Here is a 15766-nt window from a genome sequence, read left to right on the forward strand (position 1 = left end):
TCTCCCTCTCACAAACACAAAAAGGGTCCTGGGTGATAGTGTGTGAGCAGATGAGGCGTGTATTTCTGTGTCTGAAGGGTTCCAGACTGCGACCATTTAGTCGCATTTTGTGACCATGGAGCACCAGTGCGACTTGCAAATATGATTAAGATAGAAACTGGAGAGCTGTTAGTTTAATTACAGCTCACAGCGAACAAATCCTCAAGTTCAACGCCAGCGCTGTAACAGTTTAACTTTCCGCTAACAGCTAACAGCTAACAGCTAACTGTAAACACAGCAAAAACATCAACACTTCCAGCCTGAGATGAGCCTGGTGCTTCAGAATAAAAGCACTCTCTGCTTTGATTTTATTAATTACTTTTAACAATACTTTATATAACGTTATTATAACAATACTTTATTTAACTTTTTTATGATGGGACTTTATTCAACTTTTTTATGATAGTATATTATTCAACTACTATAATAGTACTTTAGTAGTACTTTATTTAACTTTATTATAACAGTATTTTAACAGTACTTCACTCAACTTTATTGTAGCAGTACTTTAATTAACTTAATTATAACTACTTCATTTAACTTTAACATAACAGTACTTTAATAGTACTTAATTCAACTTTTTTTTATTATCGTACTTTACTCAGCCTTATTATAACAGTACTTTAACTTTATTATAGCAGCACTTTATTCAACTTTATTGTAACAGTACTTAAACTTTGTAGTAACAATATTTTATTTAACAGTAATTTTAATTTTAACAGTAAATTTAATTTTAACAGTACCTTACTAAACATATAGCAGTGCATTAATTGGCTTTATTGGAACTGTTTATTTAGTAGTTTAATATTTTAATGGTTTACAGTAATTTAGAGGAGATTTTAAAATATTGAGATATATATCTTGTAATGCAATACAGCGTAAAAATAGTGCAGTCTTATTAATAGGTGATATTGCCATGATATTGGCATATCATGGCAATATCATCATCATCACCGTGATATTGTAATGGATTAAACTGGGAAAACCACAGCAGGAGCTCCATCAGCAGTCATTTTAGCCTAATTATGGCCTTAACCTGTAAAGACTTTGGTACCCTGACAGCGACCTCTGAGTTCAAGCAGACATGTTGCTCTTCCACTTAACAATGTGAACATTGATTCTTAATGTAGATTTACTTGGGGAAATATACACTCTGTGTATGACCAAGCAAAATCCTTACAGACCAGAAGTTTCTTTTATTCACAGGTTGACCTTGGATTCTGTAAGGTGTTAAGTACTGAGTTGCAGTGAAATATATGACTCTTAAATGTTGCTGGGGAACAGACAGTCTGGCCTTCACTGTTGTCTACAGATTCACAAGCAAGGAAGTGCCTTGATTCTCATGGATTTTCTCACACAAAAAGAATTGAAAGATCAAGGGCTTTACAGAAAGGGAACGTGCGAGAGAGAAACAGAAAAGAACAAAAAGTCTGGGTACATAGTCAGGCATTACCAGTACAGCCAAATGTCATCTGGCTTTCAGATTGAGAAAGGACAACTTCCTCTCAAGAAAAAAGGTGGAGTAAGAAATAGAGAAATTCCTGGCCAGTCAAAGTCTAAGAGAAATCAATATCTGTATGGCTCAGAAAGGTTATACACAGTACGTGTCGTGAAATTCTTTTGTCCCAAACTCCAGCAAGCAACTGAGTTCTAAAAAGTCAAGTTTTTGAGGTAGATTAAATATTTAGGATATGTGAACCAGAGATGGGACCAAGTCACACATGTGCAAGTCTCAAGTAAGTCTCAAGTCTTAACCTTCAAGTCTCAAGTAAGTCCCAAGTCATTTTTTTTGGGCAAGTCAAGTCACAGGTTATGTCAAGTCAAGTCAAGTCAAGTCAAGTCCTGTAATAGGTCAAGTCAAGTCCAAATCAAGTCACCTTATTATTGTAATTTTACCTGCAGAATCTCTTAATAAAGTGAAAAGACAAGATATAAGTAACTGTCAGTAAACATTGACTTCATCGCTGCAATGTTTACTTTGCAGGGACGACCCCCATGCGTGTGTGCGCACGCGCGCACACACACACACACACACACACACACACACACAAATCAAAATCACCCATTTAGCTCATTTAATCCTGTGTTGCTCGTTCATAAAACGTACAGCTGGTCTTGTGATGAACTGGTTGAAATGTTCGCTCACGTTTTCTGGGGTTAATGTTAGCAAATAAATTAAAAACAAGTTCCACCAAACCGAACCACCCCCCCCCCACCCCACCCCACCCCCGTATCGTATCAAGCTAACGTTAGCTAACTACTGACTAACCAGATAATATTAGCTAATTGACAAGCACTTACTGGGCAGAATGGCTCTTCAAATGACAAACAAAGTTTGAAGTTGTCGCCTGGCTGTCCGAGATGTTTATGCCGAATGTCTTGCACTGTGCTGTTCGTTTTTTTGCCATAATAATGGTAATTCCGAAAGCCGAAGACGATGACTCTCGGTACCCCTCCCGCTAACATGTTGATGTCTATCTGATATAAGAGGGCCCGTTTCTCCAATAAACACGTGAGGTACATAGAGAGGGCATGACTGATTGACAGGGTAGTGATCCAATCATGACAACGCCATTCTCAGCCTGCGCACCTACCGGGTAATCGAACTTATTTTTTAAATTAATTTATTAATTTTATATTCTAACCAAAAACATGATGTGAATAACACTCAAGTCATTCAAGTCATCGTGTCTCAAGTCAAGTCAAGTTCCAAGTCTTAAACTTCCAAGTCCGAGTCAAGTCTCAAGTCTTTTATTTTTTGTCAAGTCACAAGTCATCAAAACAGTGCCTCGAATCAACTCGAGTCCAAGTCACAATGACTCAAGTCCCCATCTCTGTTGTGAACCAATGAAGTAGTCATATATGCATGGTGTCAGTAGCTCATTTATAGGGACAGCACACCCACAAATCAAAACTACATATATTTCCTCTTACCTGTAGTGCTGTCTATCAGTCGAGATAGTTTTGGTGTGAGTCGCCAAGTGTCGAAGATACTGGCTGTGGGGGGTTCGAACCCGAGGGTGGGGCACCCCCTGTGCGGAGTTTGCATGTTCTCCTTGTGTAAGCGCGTTTTTTTTCTGGGTACTCCAGCTTCCTCCCTCAGTCCAAAGACATACAGGTTAATTGGTGACTCTAAATTGTCCGTAGGTGTGAATGTGAGTGTGAACGGTTGTCTGTCTCTATGTGTCAGCCCTGTGATAGTCTGGCGACCTGTCCAGGGTGTACCCCGCCTCTTGCACAATGTCAGCTGGGATAGGCTCCAGCCCCCATGACCCCTAACAGGATAAGTGGTTATGGAAGATGAATGAATGAATGTCCCCTGAGGTCTGACAAGGTCATCCATTTTCCCTAAAACCGTCTTTTCTCCTCAACCATATAGTGGTTATTTTCATAGTGCCTTTTTCGTCTCACCTCCACAATTAACTGCAGAGCGGTCCACTGTAATTGCTAACTTTAGGTAACAGCACAAGCTCTTAGCCACCAGTTTCCATGCAACCGGTAGCTTTTTACAGGTTGTCATTCCTAACCTGAGAGACAGTTGTTAGGGGGGTGCAGTTTGAAGCAGTGGTCAAGAAGTGTGTAAAGAATAACCTATTGAAGTGGATCGCAGATGATAAAAATATGGCTTAATGCATGTACTCCATGTCGTATTCAAGGGCTGCCATTGTCCCGGGAGCTGCACTTGGAGTAACTATGATCTAAAACTACAAATAAAATCTGCTTGGCTCTTCTGCTCAATTATAAATAAGGAATCTATGCATATACTTTGTTTGCTGTATTTCCAATATTCTTTTTTTTTGTGCGGTGTTACTCACCTTCTCATCTGTCCTTTCATACAGGATCGTTCATTAATATCTCTCAGATGATTGCCTGCGTGGGTCAGCAGGCCATAAGTGGCTCTCGAGTACCTGATGGTTTTGAGAATCGCTCCCTGCCTCACTTTGAAAAGCACTCAAAAGTAAGATTCAGTTATTTATCTTACTTATCCTGCTATCTTTGCCTCAAAGGGATCATGGGATATACAGTCTTTGTATTGGCTTAATCAAAAAGCATCAGTATGTTCAATTACCATTTTGTCTCCATTTCTATCTCTGTGACGCTCATTGATAGGTAGAAAAAAAAACTAATTAATTCCATGGTAACATGAAAACTGCAAAACATCAATGACAACTGTAGGCATGTTTCACACATCTCACACCTTACTCAAGCCTGCCTAATGTTTTGAAATGATTGTTCTACAGCTGCCTGCTGCTAAAGGCTTTGTAGCCGACAGCTTCTATTCTGGCCTGACACCCACAGAGTTCTTCTTCCACACCATGGCCGGCCGGGAGGGACTGGTGGACACTGCAGTGAAAACTGCGGAGACCGGTTACATGCAGGTAATGCCTGAGAACTTTTCTGCCCACATTTCACTCAATGAAAGTATGCTCCATTTCGCAGTTTCCTTCAAGGTCTTTACCGTTTGTTCAGTCGACTGTGGTGGGTTCATGCAGGTTTTTCAAGTAGTAGTAACTACTCTTCAGCAGGAGCTGATAATACTTTGGATTTGGGTGGAACTTACGAGGTATTGATCCTCAATTTTAACTATTCCCTCCTCCCCTCTACCAACTGTGGATATTTCTATTAAAAAAATTCAGTTTTGGAACAAAACATGTCTCAAAAGCATCAAATACAGGCGACTGTTTGGGGGTTGTGTCAGACTTCTTCAGGCCCCGTTCACAGGGTAATTCATCATGTAATCAATCTTTATTTATTTATTTTAGTTTTTAATTGGTATCTAGTTACTACACTGTTGAGGCAGAGGGTACTTGCTATAGCTCTGGTTGAGGGTGAGAGGCTGTCAGTGAACAGTTTGTTGGGCACAGGGAAACAGAGATCTGTGTGGGTACATGAGACCTTAAAAAAGAGGGTGGATCGTGGGGAGTACCATCAGCTGCTCCAGGAGCTCCGCCGTGAAGCTCCTTGACCAGCTTGAACATGTATGATGGCCTTTTCCAGGCATATTTTAGAATGACTTGGGGGCAGTTTGACATTCTGCTGTCTATCATTAGGCCATATAGCTCTGGGTATCCAGCAACCGCTACCACCAGTTTCTCCTCCATTGTTTACCAGCTGTAAACCTGTCGTCGTGACCACCACAGAAGGCCGGCCTCTCAGATCATCCGACTGGACAATGGGGAAAAAAAGATGATGAAAAAAGAGATGGCATGGGGCACTTTTCCACTTGAATTGCGGCTATAACCGATATTTTTAATGACAATGTGAAAAAAATATGTAAGGGGTCGCTCATAGTGTTGAACCTACAGAGGATTATCACCTGAATCTGCAGCTCCCCCTTTGGGAGTTCCCTATTAAAACAACGTATGTATAATGTCTGGCCCGTACTGTTTTAGTTCACTCTCACATGGGCTAAAAGATGAATCAATTCAGATTGATATTAACGCACAGTCTAACCAAGATCTCAGATATGCCCCCACCTAGGGTTGTCAAAAGTATCGATACTCTGAAAAGTATCGATACGCAAACGCTGTATCCGGATACAATACTAATTTACAAAAGTATCGATACTAACAGTGCACGCCACCTCAGCGCCTGTCGGGTGAGCGCGACGGGTCCGACGAACACGTGCTGTGCAGGCAGCGTCTGGCAGGCACAGAGCCCTCGCTGCAACCCAGCTTGTTGTCGTCGCTGTGCATATGGCCAGCGCGGCTGCAGGAGGATCAGAGCAGCTAGGTTTGGTCAAAAATGATAAAGGAAAAAACGCTCTTTGGAAATATTTAGTGAAGTGAACACAGCACGCTGCAGATGGCAGGTACAGCCCTTCCCCTCACTAGCAGCTGAGCAGCTGGTGTCGCCAGCATCAAACTAAAATATAACTTCTAACATTAATGTGGGAGCTAAGCATATCAGTCATGCCCATCTGTAACATTAATAGACAATGTTAGTTTAACAGGACAACACAATTATGTGTGTCTGAAAAGTTATGTTAACTGTAAAGTCACAGATTGAAGCTGAAAAAACATTTGGTTTCTCCCGTAACCCCTGGTTCTCTGATCACATAGTGAGGTATAAACAGGAGCATCCTGAGCCTAAACTACCAACTCTATTTGATCAGCAACAAAAATATGGTGCCAATTCACCAGAAGCGCAGAAAATAAACAGGGCTGTAGATAAATAGATAAAAACAGATCTTGTTTCTGGTTGTTATTTGTTTTGGGGGGATTTTTTGTTGTTATCATTGATGTTACTGTTCTGATCTTTATTTAAAAAATGACATGCCTCTTAATTTTTTGCTGCTGTATCGAAAATGGTATCGAGTATTGAATATTTTCCTGGGTATTGATATCCAGTTTGAAATTTTAGTATCGTGACAACCCTACCTCCACCATTGAATCATTTAAGTCCTGGCTCAAAACCTACTTCTATTCATTAGTGTTTGAGTCCCCCTGATGTGGTTTTCCCTGATGTGTGCCTGTGTGTGTTGTGTCTATATATGTGTGAGCTGTGTACCTGACAATTTTGTCACCCCTATGTATGTGTTTTTTAGCATTTTATCCCTTTTGTACAGCACTTTGGTCACCGTGAGTTGTTTTTAAATGTGCTTTATGAATAATTTGAGTTGAGTTGAACTACAGGGTTGGAAGTACATTACCCTGAGGACTTCACATGCACACACACCCACACACACTGCCTTACACTCTAGATGACACGTCTGAATGAGAATTGATAAAGAAAAATGCCACGAGCAAGCTCAAAGGCTCGCAGTACTTCCATGTTCAAATGGTCAAGGCCGGGTGTAATTGCAAACAGCATGTTAGAGTATGACATTATTGTAAGAGAAGTGTAGTGTGTGTGTGTGTGTGTGTGTGTGTGTGTGTGGTGAATGTGTGGTCAAGCAAACACAAGAGGGAAAGGGACTGCGGACGCCCTCAGATGCCTCTGGCGATGAGAGCAGAGAGGAATGTAGTAGTCAAGTTGTCAAGTGGTAGCAAATGAGCAGTGTTGGCTTCAGTTTGTCCAGGAATAAATAAATGCTGCAGCTCATCAAGAGCAAGTAAAGTTCCCACGTCTTACTTCCCAGCTGCTGGGTAAACTGAGGGGCATTAGGCTGCATTCACACCAAATCAGGCATTGTGGCAATTAGCTGCAGGGTGGTGCGGTGGTGTAGACTGTAATGGCCCATTTCTGGGGGAGTGGAAGATAGAAACCACCTGCCACAAAAGACACGTGCACACACACAAACAAAGCGAGTGCTTTCCTTTGTAGGATGGTACACACAGGCTGTTAATACATAGGTTGCTTGTTTTACTTACTAAAATTCTACAATAACAATGAATGTATAACTTGATCCGGTGGACTGCGGTCATATTTCCAATCTGATCGTCGGTTATGTTGTGTTGAGTTTCCCCAGAAGTTGAATCTGTTTTAACTTTTCACCAAGGCCAGTCCTTTTTTTTGTTATTGTTTTTCCAGCCCTTCCTGTAGCCTCACTGCCGCAGCCTAGATTTACCTCCCACATTCAGAAGCATAAAGGGAGTTGTTTTATCGCTTCAGCGCTTGATGTGAACGCAGCCTTAGCCATGAAGTGAGCATTAACATCCCGACCACGTTCTGGAAGCTGAAGCCAGAATGATTCACATGTTTACAACAAGGCTTTGAGTCATCTAAATATTACATTACTGTTACTGATAATCAGTAAGATTCATATTTATTTTTCAATAACCATAATAATAATACAGATAAGGAGGAAGATAGAGGAAGATACGGAGCTTAAATAAATAGCATACTAAACTGTAATCACAATATTGTTCTAACAATAACAATTAGATTATTCTCCCATGACATTCAGCCCTAACGCTCACTGCTCTCATAAGTTCCCATTTTACTAATGTTACATTTTGTCATCAAAAAAAAAAAAAGTCAGAAATGTCCAGTACAAACTCCCAGAGCCCATGATGACATCCTTATATTGCTCATTGTCCAACCGGGGTCTGAAATTAGCACCAGCCTCCAGCCAAATGCTGGTAGAATATGCAGGTGACTGCGAGATTTGTTTCACTCACCAGCCAAAAATGGTAATTAATTGAGTGGCTGGCAGGATCCTGAATAGCAACAAATCCTCACATCTGGAAGCTGGACCTGGTGAATGTTTGGCTTTTTTTGCAAATTACAATCTCAATTCCAAAAAGGTTGAGATACTGTCTCACTCTAAAACATAACGTAACGTAATAATTTGGACATGTATTTCATTGAATGCAGCATGAAGACAAGATAATTGATGATAATGATGTTTCAAACTGCTACATTTTGTTTTTTTGTAAATATATGATCATTTTGATTGGATGCCTGCAGCGTGTTACAAAAACATTATGACAGGAGCAACAGAGGACTGCGATAAATTGTTGAATGCTCACAAAACCAGAAACACCACCGACTTCTCTGGGCCTGTGCTCATCTGAGATGGACTGACACAAACTGGAAAAGTGTGCTGTGATAGATTGTTGTTGGAAATCATGGACGTTGTGTCTTCCGGGCTAAAGAGAAAAAGGATCATCCAGATTGTCACCAGCGCAAAGACATTATTTGAGATGGTATGGGGGTGTGTTAGTGATGATAACTTGCACATCTGTGAGGGCACCATGAATGCTAAACAGTACATGCAGGTTTTGGAGCAACATATGCTGCCATCTTGGCAACGTCTTTTCAGTGATGTCCCTGTATATTCCAGCAAGACATTGAGACATATTCTGCACGTTACAGCAGCGTGGCTTCATCGTAAAAGAGTGCTGGTACTAACCTGCAGTCCAGACTTGTCAGTTGTCACCCATTAAAAATGTGTGGCAATGTGTTGCAGGCATCAATTTCAGAATGAGTCACAATCACAAGAACACAGCACACATACTGACACAAGAAAAATCATAAAAGTACATAAGATCACAAGGTGTGAATAAAAGGTATAAAATGGTGTGTAAAAACAGTACAATAGATATCTTTGTAAAAAAAAAAGGAAGAATGGTTCAAAGTGCATATGAGTTTGATCGGAGGGAGGAGTTGTACAGTTGTATTGCTGTGAGTATGAATGATTTTTTGTAGCGCTCTTTTGAACAGCGGGGGAGTCTGTATCTGGTGCTGAATGTGCTTTTGAGTGTGTCCAGTGATTATGGAGAGGATGGGTGGTGTTGTATATGATCCTATTGAATTTGGCCTGGATTCTGTCCTCCACCACCTCCTCAAAAGTGCTCAACTTCAGGCCAACAACGGACTGGGCTAGTTAATACATCGCTCCGCCATTTCAAACTCAACACTTCCTGTATCTGTTTCACATTAAAAGCCCCTTATAACTTTGGTTGAGAGAATCCCTCCATTTTCTAAATAGGCTTTTATTGTGAAACATTTGTAGGAACTTCTTGTGGAGGATTCGGTGACTTGCATGTTTGCGCACGGTACTTCAAATGTAGCTCCTGACATCTGCTGGCACTTTTTACGTCACTACAACAACATTTCAGCTGACACATGAACAGACACAGTGACTGAAATAATAGTAAAAGTAATAAAAATAGGACAAGATTATCCCGATGACATCACACACGTCGTGAAAGACAACCGGGGATAATTGGTGTGGCCCATCATGTAGTGTGTCGTGTCTGTCGGCCAAGTCATGGCACAATTTCATGACTCCGTAATTGCCTAATCTGACATAGTAACTGTAGGAACAGACAGAAATGTTGTGTAGTGTGAACCAGGCATAAAACCCTGGGGTGCTGTCTACAGCAGCAGATATCTCTGTTTTTCTATTGGTCAAAGTGACAGCTGTGACGGGAGCAGTCTTGAACAGCAAAAAGAAAATCAAACATGCTAGACTTTCTGTCGGAACATCGTGAGACGTCCCAGACGAGGCTTTGGTTGTCGTCTACTATAACACACTACACGAGATTAAACGATGGATTATAGGGGTGGGAATCTCTAGGCATCTCACGATTCCATTCAATTCCGATTCTGAGTGCAACGATTTCGATTATAAAACGATTCTTGATTCTAAAACGAGTGAATAAGAAAATTTACACTAGATATTGAAAAACATGATTGTAATAAAGCTCGGAATACATATCCAGTGCATACAAACTGTAGGCCTATCACTTACTGTGGTTGAGATGACTACACTCCACCAGTCTCCTCCGGTCCATTCTCCTCATCCACAAATCTCAACGGGACTCTCTTGTCCTTCGTCGACCTCCTCGACATCTCTCCTCCAGTATTTGCAAAACTGTAACTGACTATAGCTATCTATGAACTATAAAAACACAAACTATTGCAGAAAAAACGAACGATGGCAAAACTACGAACTATGGTGAAAACATGATGAAAACACGGCAAAAAAACCGCTCAAAAACATATCATAAAAGAAACTCAAAAGCTCTCAAAAAAACACAAATACTATTATTTCCAACACTAAATACTATTTACAAAGAAAACGCCACCCAAACTCCACCAAAACTCACCAAAACTCTGCTAAAACACCACTAAATCAGTCCAACTTGCACTCTCCTCGTCAGCTGTCACTCTCCTCCTGCTGTGCCCACTTCCCTCCCCTCCTCCACAGGTAATGACATCACTACCGTAATGTACGTATATTACTGGAAAGCTCCACTTCTCAGCTTTCAGAATCCGTTGGAATTACATTGATAGCGTGAATGGCTGAGGAATTACAGTAATTTGAAAAACAAATGTAAAAATAGAATTAAAATCGATTATGAGTTTCCCAAATCGATGCTCCCATCGTTCAAGACAGAATCTCGATGCATCTAAAAATCGATTTTTTTCTTTCCCCCACCCCTAATGGATTATCGCGTACGACACTTATTGTCATTGACGATCCATGCCAACACTGTACGTTGCTGCGTCGGGCTATAATCGGACTGATATCATGTAGTGTGAACCAGGCATTAGTATATCTTGTGTTTGTGCTGTATTGAATATGTGTCAGAAAGGATTTGCAAATTAATGACAACAACCAAAATTAATGGTAACGCCTGAAGGATTTCGGAGTTCTTGACACAGCAGAGGTTGACTATTCATTCACTCTTGTGCAACATTAAACAGACAGCAGGTGTGATTCCAAAGAATTATATTTATTCACAAACTAGCAAAGCAAAACCAAAACACACAAATTCAAACTAACTATATACAAGCTTGGTGTGTATATATGTGTGTGTGTGTGTGTGTGTGTGTGTGTGTGTGTGTGAGAAAGAGAAAAGAGAAAGACAAAGGTGGGTGTGGTGATCAAAGAGCCATTTGGCCTACAAAACAAAATGGCTGACAACAGAGAACTACCAAAATGGACAAATCAAGGCTGGTGGTTCCAGGTGCAGTCTTTGTTGGGTCCTTTGTTCCAAAGGTGAAACTCCGCGGAAGCTGGTCGCTCAGGGTTTAGTAGAGTTAGACGCTGGGTGCTAACTCACTTAGTTCCTTGTTGCTGGAAAGCTAGTTGCAAACCTTGTGTTTGCAAGAGAGTCTGTGATCAATTGCCCTCCCTTTAGTGGTTTGGGCTATGGAGCCAGGGTCTGGGCCTCTGTGCTGTTCCAGGCCCAGCCGGAAAGAGGTGTGCACTGCTCCACGGTTGGAGCAAGAGAGAGAGAAGGCATGGAGGGAGCAGAACTGAGCTTAGAGTTTGGTGACATCACAGAGGGGCATGTCACTGTAACAGTACTGTCCAATCAAGTTGTGAGACTTGTGTCTCACTGAGGTGTGAGGTGAGACCTCCTGGAGATGGGTGTCAAATATATGTCTTTGTTTGGAAAACAAAGAGCATGCAGAGGAAAAAGCCTTTAAATCAGTGATGATTTTACCAAATGATAAATCATCTGTGGTCCTGTGAATCCCAACATCAGAGTTAATTAGGTTCTGTAGATGCAGATGTATTTTCAGATATGCCGAGAGTGTGAGAAGATTATATTTCAGGTCAGTGCAGACAGAGTGTGCTTGTGTTTTGTGTCTGTCCCTTATGTCACTGTAATATTTCTGTATCCCTGCCTGTGTTTCCACAGAGACGACTGGTGAAGTCCCTGGAGGATTTGTGCTCACAGTACGATCTGACAGTGCGCAGTTCCACAGGTGACATCATCCAGTTTATTTATGGCGGCGACGGTCTAGACCCAGCTGCCATGGAGGGAAAGGATGAGCCACTGGAGTTTAAGAGAGTCCTGGACAACATCCGGGTGAGCAGACAGTTTGTGGACCTGCTTGGCTCACCCCCCTGTTTTCTTCCTCGTTCTTAGACACATCCATACAGTTGCGTCCCTGCCTCCCTGCACACACTTCAACATGAGCAAAAGAAAAGTTAATTTATCTCACTTAACCTTTACATAGCCCTTCCTGTTAGTACAGTCGCATTCCTCTTAAGTAATCGTCTTTCATTTCTCTTATGTTTGCTCTCTTATGTCCGTATTTTAGCTTTCATGGACAGTGAATATGCTCCACACACTGTTAAGCAGTTGGTATGCCAATGTTAGTCTCTTGTGTTTCAGTTTAAAAAAAATCCAGAGAGGTGGCTCCTTGTGCCCAAAAGATCAACGGTTTATTTCCCAGAGTTATTTTGTTTAAGAGGAAAAGGCCCTTTTGCCTACATTTATGCAGGCTCAGCATTAGCCTGGATAAATAGAGCTTAAAGAGATCAATGTGCCTGACTGGTGGTTTGGCTGAAAGACAAGCAGAAATTAAAGAAATACATCACTGCTGGAAAGATGATGTTTTCATAAAGCTGGGCTTTCTATGCAGTAGAGAGAAGCAAATACTTCTAAATTGGTGCTATATGACTGGAGAAAATGGAGAAAAAAGACGGTGGCATTTGCTTTTGCATAAGAGGAAGAAAACCTACATATGCCGCCTTCAAATAGGGTTGTGTTTACCTTCTTCATGAGAGGAATCCACATGAACGCCCCCGACTTGTGGCATTTACAATCTCATAAATTTTCTGACAATTAGAGAAATCTCGATTTCTATGATTATCGTCCTACAGAGTTTTTCTTCTTATCTTTATGTGTCGGAGGAAAATATCTCAGTGGCTTTGTCTTTTTCCTTTGTCATTATGCCATTTTATTTATTCATCTTTTTTTTTTTTATTTAACCAGGAAGTCCCATTGAGATTGAAACTCTCTTCTACAAGAGAGACCTGGACGAGGTAGCAGCCAATCAGAACACATTTAAAATGCAACTAATATAACATATAATACAAAAATCCACAATAAAACAACAACTATTCAAACATAGTGGCCTCTCAAGAGGAACAAGCACATGTCTCTGTCACCACATTCTTTATGATGTCCTTAAATTCATCGAATTCATCAAATTCCATGTCCAAGGTGCAGAGTAGGAGAACGCAGTGTTCCCCAACTCTGTTAAAACCCAGGGGTACATTAGTGGGGTTTCCATCCAAATGTATCGAAATGTTTGAGCGAATTTTGTGAAAATGCGCAGAAGAAAGTGTGAATTTATGCCCGTTTCCATTCGTTATTGTTTTGCGATTATTGGGAGTCAATAGGAAGAGCAGTAGGTGGCGCTTCTTGTGAAAAATGTACAAAATAAAAACACCCCTGTAGAAGAAGAGTGCGCCATGAGATGACATCATAAGAGAGCGTCTTATGCCCACTGTAAACAACAACACACTCAACTGACACTCAACAATTGACCATGGACAGATTCCTGATAAACCTGTCGGCTCTTGGGAGAACTCTGGTTACCATTTTGTCAGCGTTCACAGCGTACCTAACCATCTTGAAGAAGAGACGACAAAGAAGTTGTTTAATGTTAAGAGTACTGTCAGAAATAGCTGGAAGGAGACCACCGCATTGTTCTGTGTGTATGGGAACGTAGGCGTGTGAAGGACTTTTGGGAAGTAGTTGTCCAGCAGTATTTCACTCACGAACTCTGGCTGAAACATTTCCGTATGTCAAGGGCCACATTTGAGGATCTGTGTGCCGGTATGTCATCGTTTATTCGCAAAACCTGTTTCCATAGAAAAAAGTCGCATTTTCCTTTTATTGATACGCTGACAAATCCACCCCCACCAAGCGTAAAAACGTTTTTGTGAATTTTCAGACTTTTTTTTGAATTTCAGTTTTGTTTTGTTTTGTTTTTTTTGTTTGTTTTTTTCCCCCGCAATTTTGGAAAATGTGAATAAAAATAGGTGGATGGAAACCCCACTATTGAAGAGCAATCATTTCCGGCATCATGTGTAATTGTGTACACGGCTAACCATGGCGTAAGCACGAGCTCAGGAGTATCACTTGAAGGCAGCAGTAATGCAACTTGCCCATCAGAAAACTATTTTATGGCCGGCTGGTAACAAATGGTCGTTTGTTAATATGTTTCTGAAAACATTTTAAGGTGAGAAATAGGCAATACAGCAACATAATCTGGGTTTGTATTTGGTCAGCACTGCCTAGTTTTTCTGTTTGATGGAGTTTGATTTGAGTTTGGGAGACTGATAGGTCTTTCTTGATCCGTGTCTGTACCGATCACATCACTCTAGTTCTGAGGTCTTTACATTGGCTTCCTGTTTCTCAGAGAATCAGATTCAAAATGCTACTGCTGGTTTATAAAGCCCTGAACAGTTTAGGGGCTGAATACATTTATGATCTTCTGCAACACTGTGAACCGTCCAGACCTCTGAGGTCTTCTGTAGGTCTTCAGTGACAGGTCTGCTTTGTGTCTCCAGACTCGAGACTAAACATGGGGAAGCAGCGTTTGGTTTTAATGCACCACATTTCTGGAACAAACTCCCAGAAAACTTGAGGTCTGCTGCAACTCTCACTTCTTTTAAATCAAAATTGAATACTTCTCTGTTTGCTGCTGCAAATTTTTGTGTTTTATGCTTGCCTCGGGATATTTTGGCTTGTTATGCCTGTTGATGGGGTGCACATTCAAACACACAGGATCTAGGAAGACGCTTCAACATTTTATTGCAGACAGTAGTTGAACAGTTCTTTGGTGGTTGTCGGATGATTTTTTCTATTACAAGGAATATTAAAAGAAAACGTTACCGCTCTGCATATTGTTAAACAGTAATAATCATGAGAATGATATTAGGTATCATTTAACTTACGTCATGAATGCATCTCCTTCTTCTTTTGGCTGTTTCCTTTTGGGGATGCCACAGCGAATCATCTGCCCCCATCTTACCCTGTCCTCATTTGTCAACCTGTCCATCACCATAGCAAACAAGAAGGGGCTCAGAGCTGATCCTTGATGCATTCCCACTTCCACCTTAAACTCCTCTGTCAGACCTCCAGCACACCTCACCACTGCCGACAGCTCTCATACATGTCCTGCACCACTCTTACATACTTCTCTGCCACTCCAGACTTCCTCATACAATACTACAGCTCCTCTCTCGGCGCCCTGTAAAATGCTTTCTCTAGATCTACCAAGACACAATGCACTTTCCTCTGACCTTCTCTGTACTTCTCCATTAGCATCCTCAAAGCAAATAGTGCATCTGTAGTACTTTTTCTTTGCATGAAACCATAATACTGCCCACAGATCACTTCTGCTCTTAGTCTAGCTTCCACTACTCTTTCCCATGGCTTCATTGTATGGCTCATCAACCTTGTCCCTCAGCAGTTGCCACGGCTCTGCACATCTCCCTTGTTCTTAAAAACCCTAACCTTCACCCAAACCTTCTGCACGTCCTTCCCATCTCTATTTCTCTGCCTCACCAACCTGTATAAAA

The 15766-nt window shown here is 41.2% G+C and overlaps 1 protein-coding gene across 2 annotated transcripts in view; it reads left to right on the plus strand.

Moving 5' to 3' along the window:
- polr3a (polymerase (RNA) III (DNA directed) polypeptide A) overlaps window positions 1-15766 on the plus strand; it is an 82262-nt gene that overhangs the window by 45332 nt on the left and 21164 nt on the right. For both annotated transcript variants that reach the window (XM_049564513.1, XM_049564512.1), the window contains exons 18-20: window positions 3879-3997; window positions 4281-4418; window positions 12084-12254. In XM_049564513.1, coding sequence (XP_049420470.1) covers window positions 3879-3997; window positions 4281-4418; window positions 12084-12254 — 428 coding nt within the window. The remainder of the gene's footprint in view (window positions 1-3878; window positions 3998-4280; window positions 4419-12083; window positions 12255-15766) is intronic.

The sequence above is a fragment of the Epinephelus fuscoguttatus genome, linkage group LG20, assembly GCF_011397635.1.
Source record: "Epinephelus fuscoguttatus linkage group LG20, E.fuscoguttatus.final_Chr_v1".
Classification (NCBI taxonomy): domain Eukaryota; kingdom Metazoa; phylum Chordata; class Actinopteri; order Perciformes; family Serranidae; genus Epinephelus; species Epinephelus fuscoguttatus.